Genomic DNA, 10,028 nt, shown 5'->3' with positions numbered 1-10,028 from the left:
GATATAATAAATATTTTCTATATGTCAAAACTGTTACCCAAATAAAAACCATGATTGTTTGTAAATTATGAAAAAAAATCACAGACATAACTAGAAGAACCATCCTTAAATTCCTTCACAGTGCATAAATATGAAAGTATTTCTGCATAAACTAAGATTCAGTTTTCAAGACTTACTCCTCCTGATTGAGAATAGCATAGTTCTGAACTTGAGATGGATTTGGGAGGTATTCTAAAACAGCATCTAAAAGAGGCTGAACTCCTTTGTTCTTCAAGGCACTTCCCAAAAATACAGGAGTAAATGATCTTTTCAGAGTAGCTCTTCGAATTGCTATCTACAAAAGAAAACAATTTAATGGTAGTTAATGTTAAAATTACATGTTGTGCTTCAAGTCAATCACAAACAAATACAATGAATTCATACTCCACTCTTTGGAGTGCTGATTCTAATAGAGACTAAAATCAGGTCCCCAATGAACTTAAGGTCAAAATACAAAGAAAAAAATCACTTTCTCCTTCAGGGTGGGAAAGTGATTTACTACAACTGCTTTCGACACTCTTGGAAACACTAATTGCCACTAATTTTCAATTTGCTAAAAAAAAAATACATATACACATAGAAAATAGACACACCAAAAGAACACTGCAAAGAGTATGCTACAATTGTGTAAAATGGAGGAAAAAGTAATATATATGCAAAACCAAAAGCCTATGGAAAGATATACCAGAAACTATTAACTGGTAACCTGTTTCAGGGATGGGGAAGAGAACTGGGAAGACGGAAAAAAAATAAAATAAAAGGGTGTTTACTGTTTACCTTTGTATACCTTTTAAATATTTAAACCATATGAACATATGCTCGATTAAGAAACATTTATCTTTTTCTCTTTTTAAAGAGCATACACACAGGAAACCAAACAGTACAAATCTCTCATAAATTATAGGTCATGACAGTAGCAGGCTCCAGCTCCTGCCCCAACCCTTAGTGAAACACCATCAATGTGTCTGCTGGCTGAACAGGCCTTAGAGAATATGTAGTGGAGCTTTAGCTCTAGCAGCTGGAAGAGGCCAACAATAGTGCTGTGGCCACAACCAACAAATGAATAAAATGACCTGACACTCTTTGGATAGAAAGTAAAATCAAGTCCCCAATAATTTAAGGGTCCTCAACAACTTTTCTCATTTGAAGTTATTATATACCTCACTTAAAAAAAGTAATATACCATGTCAAGTATTTTTTGAGGAAGCCAATTTTGTTAAATAAATGTACTGAGATTTCATTAATAAAGCCCATATATAAAAGCATCATGTCCCCTCCCTACAAAAAACAAACAACTTCTTTTTGTTGTTAATATAAGACTTATTTTGAAAGCACTTGCCTTTAAATCAGAAATCGAGGGGATTTTTTCTTCCAGAAACATCTCACCAAGCTGTTCATCTGAATTGGCAACACATTCAATTAGCTCCTGCCGGTGGTCAGCGGCCACCGCCCTTAATTCAGCTGGAATCTCACCGTATCGAACAATCTGACTAAGAAAACAAATATTTTGGTGCTTTAAGGATATTCAACTTGATATATGAAGGACTAATGAAAAAGATATGATTAAGGGTTAAAACATTTTTTTAGGTAAGACAGAGCTCTGATACATTTGTGTTCAAATGGCAAACAAGACTAATGCATACCTTTAAAATGCACACAGAATAGTAGATACATATACTGTAACAAGCAAGTTTAAAGTCAAAGTTGTACTACCAGTAACTGAAGAGCTAAAGCAGTCCACTATCATGAGAAAAAAAAAATCTCTGGTTTTATAATAGACATCACATTCTACTTTTCTGCATATCAAGTTTTACAGAAGATAATGATAAAATATATAACACAAAATCTTCCCAATTTAATGCAACCTGGTTTATCCTTACTCAATATACAGTAAAACACAAGTTCAAAACAATGACTTGACAAAGTATCAACTAAATCAAAGTTTAAACTCTTCCGTGTAGTTTTTGCTGTATTCTAATTATTTTAAAACTGGCAAGCATGCAAAGTAATAACAGCATCCATTTACTGAATACTTATAATGCAGTAAGCACTAAACTAAATATCTGACAAGCTATTTATTTGATCTTCACATATGAAGTAGCTTTTATTATCTGCATTTTCAGATCAACTCACTTACACAGGCAAAGTAATTTGCCCAACACTGTCCTACTAGTAAACAGAAGAGGTAAGATTCAAAGCCAATCTACCTGGGGCCCATCCGAGTTCTTGAAAATTCTATTAATCATATTCTTATTAATCACAACATAACAATCTCTAGCAAGCAGCACTTAGGAAGACCTTACTCTATGCCTTTCCATCTAATAACAGATCATACACTTTTTAACAAAGAATATCCCAATTTGTAGTTTAAAAAAAAGGGTGACTAAATATGGCAGACTCTTCCATCTGTGACATCAGTTCTCCATTCCTCCAGAGGTTGAACAGATAAAATTATAAATAAAATGTTCAAAGCTAAAATGGATATACTTGATATGATATTTAAAAGCAGTCTGAAAATTTTTCAAGGTATTTCTTTTAAAATGGAAATTAATATAAAAAAATAAGCGTTTCAGAAAATACGTTCCTAACTTTAATAAAGACAAAAGAAGCCATTTCCAAGGAAACAAAAAGTAACTCTTAATATTCTAAGACTCCCCACAGCCTCAGATCTTAATTTCAACCTTCCTGGCAAGCTCCCTGCTTCTCAGCCTTTCACGTGTCAGAATCATCTGTGGATTCCTTTCCAAATATACATATAGTAAACTAGGGCTGGAGAAGGGTACATGTACATTAAGAAGCTGCATCTGTGGTTCTGATGTACAACAAAGTTTAAGAGTCTCTACTTCTGACAACAGAAATATGTGCCTTGGTAATTCTGGGAAAGTGGATTTATTCATTCATTTACAAATATTTTTGAGTCCCTATTATGTACCAGGCAGTTGCAGGGGCTGGGACATAGTAGTGAATAAAGTAGGAAAAAATAAAACGAAAAATTCTGCCTTATTGGGCCTTATATCCTAAGGAGTGGAAGGTAAACTTTGCTGTCATCACTCAGTTGTCACATAAAAAGTGAGAGAAATACCTTATCCCCTGGACAGACTCCATCCTTTTCCTGCTTACAAGATGGCTGATGAAGATAAATTCTACAGTTCACTGATCACAATGCCATTCACCAACCTGCCAGACCTGCAATCCCAATTCCATAGCAGAGGAAGGAAGTCCCTCAGGAAGTGCCTGTGGAGAAACTACCAGGCTCCAGAGGTCACTCCTCAGAACAAAGGATCATTTATGACTCCTCACATTGTCTAGATCAATGTCACTCAAAGTATGGTCTGCAGACCTCTAAGAGCAGCATCAACTGGAAACCTTCCAGAAATGCAAACTACGGGCCCCACCCCAATGGACTGATCAGCATCTCTGGAGGCAGAGCTAGGACTATGTCTTTTAACAAAGTCTCCAGGAGATTGTTATGAATGCTGAGGTTTGATAACCACCAGGCAATTGCAGTACTTTGTAGGTAAAGGTCACTCAAAAGCTGATGGACCAAATACCACATCAAAAAGTTACCAATTTACTTCTTGCATTTCCCAAACTACATCTGTACAATTTTAACTGTTTTAACTTATCAATCTTTTTTGTCCATGTAATTATAAAGCAGGAGGAGCAAATATTTATGATTCCTATTTTCTTCCTAATTTTTATCACAATACCCCAGACCTGGCAGGTGCTCTATAAAAGTCCACAGAATGAATGAATAAATGAACAAGTGCAAAAAGTTATAATACATTTACTAACCCAAATTTACTAACCCAAACTGAAGGCCTCCTTTCACCACACCACGCGTGCCATAATGTGATATGAGTTTATTACTCAAAAAATAACACAGTCTCTCTCAGAATAAATACTAAATAAAATGGGGAGCAACAAGGATTAAAGGCATTAAAACAAAACCATCTCAGAGTATTCTTCCAGCCACATTTCAAAAAGACAGTTACTCTGGGTTTGATGAACTTATCCTTTCCTTCTTTTTAATGCTTTTCAAAATTTAAAATTTTAATAATGTATTTTTAGCACTTACCCAAAGTCTCCATCAAAATAGATGGCTCGTTCCTCAATAAGATCTATAATACCTTTAAAATTACCCTCCAAACCAATGGGTATCTGCATAAACGCTGCATTATGATTTAGTTTAGACCTGAAAAATAAAAGTACACTTGTTTACCTTTTTTCTTTTCCCCTAATCCCTTTGAAATGAGTATTTTAAAAAATCAATGGCAGACACTGGAGAACTAAGAAGGGTGTTACCATCAGGTCAGAACAGAAAATATGAAGCTGTTGGGAACAGACTGACAATGTAAGTCAAGGAGCTCAGGAAACGACAACCCCATTCAGGCAACAAAAAGAACTCCAAAATAACTGTTTTACCTTAAGATCCCCAGATACACTGGATCAAAAGCAGAAGGGGGAAGAACAGATAATGGGGGGCTAGCCGGGAAATTAAATAGTAGGATAGTTGAGCCCACCTTTTATTTATTTATTTATTTTTTGAGAGAGTCTCCCTCTGTTGCCAAGGCTGAAGTGTAATGGCGCAATTTCCGCTCACTGCAACCTCTGCCTGCCGGGTTCAAGCGATTCTCCTGCTTCAGCCTCCAGAGTAGCTGGGATTACAGGCGCCTGCCACCACGCCCGGCTAATTTTTTGTATTTTTAGTAGAGATGGGGTTTCGCTATGTTGGCCAGGCTGGTCTTGAACTCCTGACCTGGTGATCCACCTGCCTCAGCCTTCCAAAGTGCTGGGATTACAGGTGTGAGCCACCGCGCCCAGCCCAGGCTCAAAACTGAATAGAAACGGCATTTACTGGCAAAAATTCTCATTGGAAAAGAATATGCTCTAGCTACCACTGTTTAGTCTAGACTCTAGACTCCCATCCATAACTAGGGTTAAAGATCTAAGAATCACCAAGTATTTAAAGGAAACCAAAAGCTTGAAAGAGAAATGTGAACTTAATAAAACTTATCTCCAAGAAGAGAGTTACTAGAGGAAAGAAAATAAAATGTAGAGACTTGAGAAACGATTACCTCTACTGATAAAAATGTTGCAATAAAAGAGAAAGTTTATGAAAATTAAGTACATAATTGCTGAAAAAAAGTTTTAAGGCAAGCTAAATAACTGAAGAGACACAAATGAATATCAAATTAGTGAGCTGGAAGATCAACCTCAAGAATTCTCTCATAAGCCCAATGCAAAATTAGAAGGAGACAGAAAGAATAAGTACGACAGAAAAGGTAAGACATGAAGGTCAGATCTAGAAGTTTCAGATTTTTATCTGCTTTATAGAAGTTACAAAATGGAAAACAAATAAATGGGAGTGGAGAAAAGAATAAACCGAAGCAATCAAATAAATGCTAAAACAGTGTTTCCTCGGAATTCAGAAGATTCGGTGAAAAAAGTCCATATTGCCAAGCATAAGTAACATAAGGACAAAAAGTAAAAACACTTTACCAAAAGTTATAAATATCCAACTAAGAAAATGTTCATTTTCATATCAAATATATCACTTCCATCAGATTTTTTTGTCATCAGACACACCATTCTCAGCCTGTCCACTACCATAAACTTTATACCTATATATCCATCAACTGTGCCATGTGAAACATAAGTATGAACTCTACAGCTACACGTGCACATCTACAAAAGGTGAAAAGTGAAATTCTGACTCTTTTTAAAGCTTTGTGAAATATACAGTATTGTGTAAAATTTAAAATGCTATAAATACTACTGGTTCTATCTGGTACAGAAAGGAAGTGTTACTGTTGTCCTAGAAAATATGTTTCCATCTGAAAACAAGAAAATCTCATCTCTATGGCAAGCTATTTAAGGGCATAAATTAAAATGCTTCAAGGAAAAAGTAAAACCAAAGATGATCTTTTGTCTAAATAAAACACAAGGCATTTTTAGAATCTAGATTGTAACTTCTCTAATAATAGCAAAACAGTATAAACAGACTGTTTTCTGAATTCACCTTCAATTTCCCTAGAATTTAAGTAATATTGTCCCCATTTTACAGAGAAGGTAGCTGATGAGAACATACCACAAGCCAATTTACTAAAATCACTGTTCCATTTACTAAGTAACTCACATAAATACATTTAAAAAGCTAAATTTAAGAATAAAGTTTAATGACAGTGAATTAATCATCCTTCTGGATATAAGGTTTGCTGTCTAGATCATCACATCCTTTTTGTTCATTCTAAGGCTCATTACCTCATTTGCTGCAGGGCCCTGGCTGGGTTGGAGCCCAGTCGGTCCAATTTGTTAATAAAAGTTAGAAATGGAACGTTGTAGCGCTTCATCTGACGATTGACAGTCATGGTCTGGCACTGTACCCCTCCAACAGCACAGAGAACAAGGACTGCACCATCCAACACTCTCAGGGCCCTTTCAACTTCTATTGTGAAGTCCACATGCCCTGAATAAGATGAAGTATGACAGGGTCTTAAAGAGCAATCTGAATTTTTAACATATGCACTATTAAAAGTTTTTGTATCTCTGCTCATCACAAAAGTCTTCTAATTAGAATGTAGATTCCTGAGCTCACCAATACTATTCATCAACCCTTAAGTGGAGGGCCCGGCAAGACCACTTCAAGAAGATACTAGGGCACAGGCACCTTTAAAATCAGCTAGAATATGTAGAAGGCAAGAATCTGCCTACTCACAATTTACTTGCACAAAATTTTCAAGAAAACTACATAAGGATGAAGTGCTCTAGGTCCTAAGTTAGGTTTCTTTAATAGGAATTCAGTGTTATACTTCTGAGTATTTGACACTCAAAAATTAATTGGGTCATAGTAACAGAAAGAACCAAACGCGCTTTTGCCAAAAGAAGCTGCAATAAAACCAAGAATCCAACTCACCAGGAGTATCTATAATGTTAATATTGACATCTTTCCACATGGTGTAAGTGGCCGCTGACTGAATAGTGATTCCTCTTTGTCTCTCTAGTTCCATGGAATCCATGACAGCACCAACTCCATCTTTACCTTTCACCTAAACACAAGCACAGCAATTCAGACTTTCTCTGTTCCTGCATTCCAAGAAAGAAAGAAAACTTAATTGAAATGGAAACAGTTGTCAGGTGCAGGAGCTCATGCCTATAATCCCAGTATTGTGGGAGACTGAGGCAGGAGGTTAATTTGAGCCCAGGAGTTTGAGACCAGCCTGAACAACAAAGTGAGACCCCGTCTATAAAAACTTAAAAGAACACCAGAACACAGATACTTAAGCAACTTTCAGATAAGCCTGTCAAAGGTCCACTGTTACCATTGTTTTAATCTTTCAGGTTTATAAGCTTTATTAAATAATGGCAACAAAACAATTAAAATCAGGTTCTAATTCATCCAGAATCAACCATGAATATATATACCTCATGCATCTGTGCAATTCTGCCAGTGTAGTAAAGGACTCGTTCTGTTAATGTAGTTTTCCCAGAATCAATGTGAGCTGAGATTCCAATATTTCGTATTTTTTCATTAGGAATCACCCCTGTTGAAGACCACCGGCAGGCATTCCAATTAACCTGAAAAAAATAAGAGAGCTCAATTCTACGCACCTTTTATAAGAGAGAACAACAGAGAATTAAAGGAGTATGGTGGACATTATTTCTCCAAGAAATCTCATTGGATATGAGATAGCTTGAGAAAGGCACCAGGGGAAACGTTTAAGCCTGGAACTCTTGTAATCAGAGGAGAGACTACAAAAGACAGAAAAGACGTATTCTTTTAAATTAATTAATGAATACATTTAATTTAATTAAAATGGGAGATAATTTTACTACAGATTTGAAAATACACACTGGGGCAGATAAAATCACAAAGACAGCTCCAAAAAACTTTAATAGAAAATACAAATTTTAGCTTAAATTTAACTTAATTTTTTTCCCTTTCTCCTTTATTGTAGTTCACAGATGACAAATACGTTTGAGAATTTACATGCTCTATGCAGTGGTGCTAATGGCTCCAAAAGATTTACAATTCCCGGCCGGGCGCGGTGGCTCAAGCCTGTAATCCCAGCACTTTGGGAGGCCGAGACGGGCGGATCACGAGGTCAGGAGATCAAGACCATCCCGGCTTACACGGTGAAATCCCGCCTCTACTAAAACTACAAAAAACTAGCCGGGCGAGGTGGCGGGCGCCTGCAGTCCCAGCTACTCGGGAGGCTGAGGCAGGAGAATGGGGTGAACCCGGGAGGCAGAGCTTGCAGTGGGCCGAGATCCAGCCACTGCACTTCAGTCTGGGCGACAGAGCAAGACTCCGTCTCAAAAAAAAAAAAAAAAAAAAAGATTTACAATTCCCTCGAAACAAAAACAATTCATGAAGTTTGTTTTAACTTTACTCTGGGGGCAGGGGATGGGGATCCCTATTAGATGGAATTAAGATACAATATAAAGTTTTCCCTATAGGACTGCACTTCCACAATGCACAACTATTTATGCGGAAAGAGAGGCAAAAAAAAAAAAACCAAAACCAAAAACAAACAAAAAACAACCTTAGAAAAGGTGGATAAAATATGAAAGTATTTGACAGGTACTTTTAGCTGATTAAACCCCAGGGATACCAGAGAGCAAAACAAACAAGTTAACGAGCTAATGTGCAGGCACGGAGGGGCTTTTCAGCACTGACGCGCGACCGCCAGTATTCGGAGCTGCCAGCCAGGAAGACTCAGGGGTGTCACTGCCTTCCATGGCCCAGAAGGGACCACAAGGTCTCGGGAATGGTCCCGATTCAGCCTCTCTAGTGCTCCAGTACCTGCTTCCTCTGCCATCCTAGGGAGGCGGGGGCCCTTCCGCGCCCCAGAGCCGCGACAGCTGCGGCCCCCAGCAGTCTCATCCCAAGCACAGAGCACGCGACAACTCCCGTGGCTCCGGGTCGGTTCAGCCGCCGGTAACGCACCGGGAACCGGTCAAAGTCACGCTGGCGGCCAATGTTGTAAGAGCACTTCCGGGGCAAACGACGCAAGGAAAAAGAGAGTGAGGAAATGAAAGAGGAGCAACTGGACTGGAGGCGGAGCAGTGCCTACGCTGCTCGCGCGCCGTCTATCGACTTGGAAGAGAAAGTGCAATCGCTTTGCGTTTGCTCCCGGTAAGACCACACAGGTGTATGGGTGGGGGAAGGGAGTCCTTCTTTGGTCTTCGTCTTCTTTTTCAAATATTACCTCCGTATTAAAATACAGCCTTTAAACATGGTTGTTACGCCTGTAAAGCAATGTGGAGAAGTGTATATAACAGAATTTAAGTAGGTAAAAAGCAAAATTATCTATTACAAATATATATATGTATATATATATGACATGGCCTGAAAAAGAAAGTGGAAAAAATATAGTGAATGAACTATCAATTACAACTACTAACATTTCAAAATGTTGTTATTGTTCGTTGTCAGATATCCAGTCCATATGGAAGACTGCATCCTTGACTCTTCTGCTTGGATGTGTTAGAGGCATGTTGAACTTAATAGGTCCAAAACTGAGCTTCGGATCTTCTTCCCCAAACCTTCTACAGACTTCTCCAACTCATAAATGTAAGCTTTAGTGACTCTAGCCAAAAATGTTAGTTACTTTGACACCACGCTGTGACATCTCTGGTCTAATCAGTCAGCACATCCTGTAAGCTATACTTTCAGAAAAATATCCAGAACTTGGCCGGGCGCGGTGGCTCACGCCTGTAATCCCAGAACTTTGGGAGACTGAGGTGGGCGGATCACGAGGTCAGGAGATCGAGACCATCTGGCTAACACGGTGAAACCCCGTCTCTACTAAAAATACAAAAAAAATTAGCCTGGCGTGGTGGCAGGCCCCTGTAGTCCCAGCTACTTGGGAGGCTGAGGCAGGAGAATGTCGTGAACTCGGGAGGCAGAGCTTGCAGTGAACCGAGATCGTGCCACTGCACTCCAACCTGGGCGACAGAGCTAGACTCTGTATCAAAAAAAAAAA

At 38.3% G+C, this 10,028-nt stretch overlaps 1 protein-coding gene across 1 annotated transcript in view; it reads right to left on the bottom strand.

Moving 5' to 3' along the window:
* GFM1 (G elongation factor mitochondrial 1) overlaps positions 1-9,254 on the bottom strand; it is a 46,697-nt gene extending 37,443 nt beyond the window's left edge. Inside the window, exons 1-7 of the mRNA XM_017890543.1 lie at positions 8,846-9,254; positions 7,465-7,617; positions 6,956-7,088; positions 6,304-6,508; positions 4,118-4,234; positions 1,379-1,529; positions 177-334 (exon numbers count right to left, since the gene is read on the bottom strand). Of these exons, the coding sequence (XP_017746032.1) occupies positions 177-334; positions 1,379-1,529; positions 4,118-4,234; positions 6,304-6,508; positions 6,956-7,088; positions 7,465-7,617; positions 8,846-8,926 (998 nt within the window). The 5' untranslated portion in view covers positions 8,927-9,254. The remainder of the gene's footprint in view (positions 1-176; positions 335-1,378; positions 1,530-4,117; positions 4,235-6,303; positions 6,509-6,955; positions 7,089-7,464; positions 7,618-8,845) is intronic.
* Between the last annotated feature and the right edge of the window lie 774 nt (positions 9,255-10,028).

This window comes from Rhinopithecus bieti, unplaced genomic scaffold, assembly GCF_001698545.2.
Source record: "Rhinopithecus bieti isolate Rb0 unplaced genomic scaffold, ASM169854v2 scaffold_17971, whole genome shotgun sequence".
NCBI lineage: Eukaryota > Metazoa > Chordata > Mammalia > Primates > Cercopithecidae > Rhinopithecus > Rhinopithecus bieti.
This window is presented reverse-complemented; position numbering and strand designations above follow the sequence as displayed.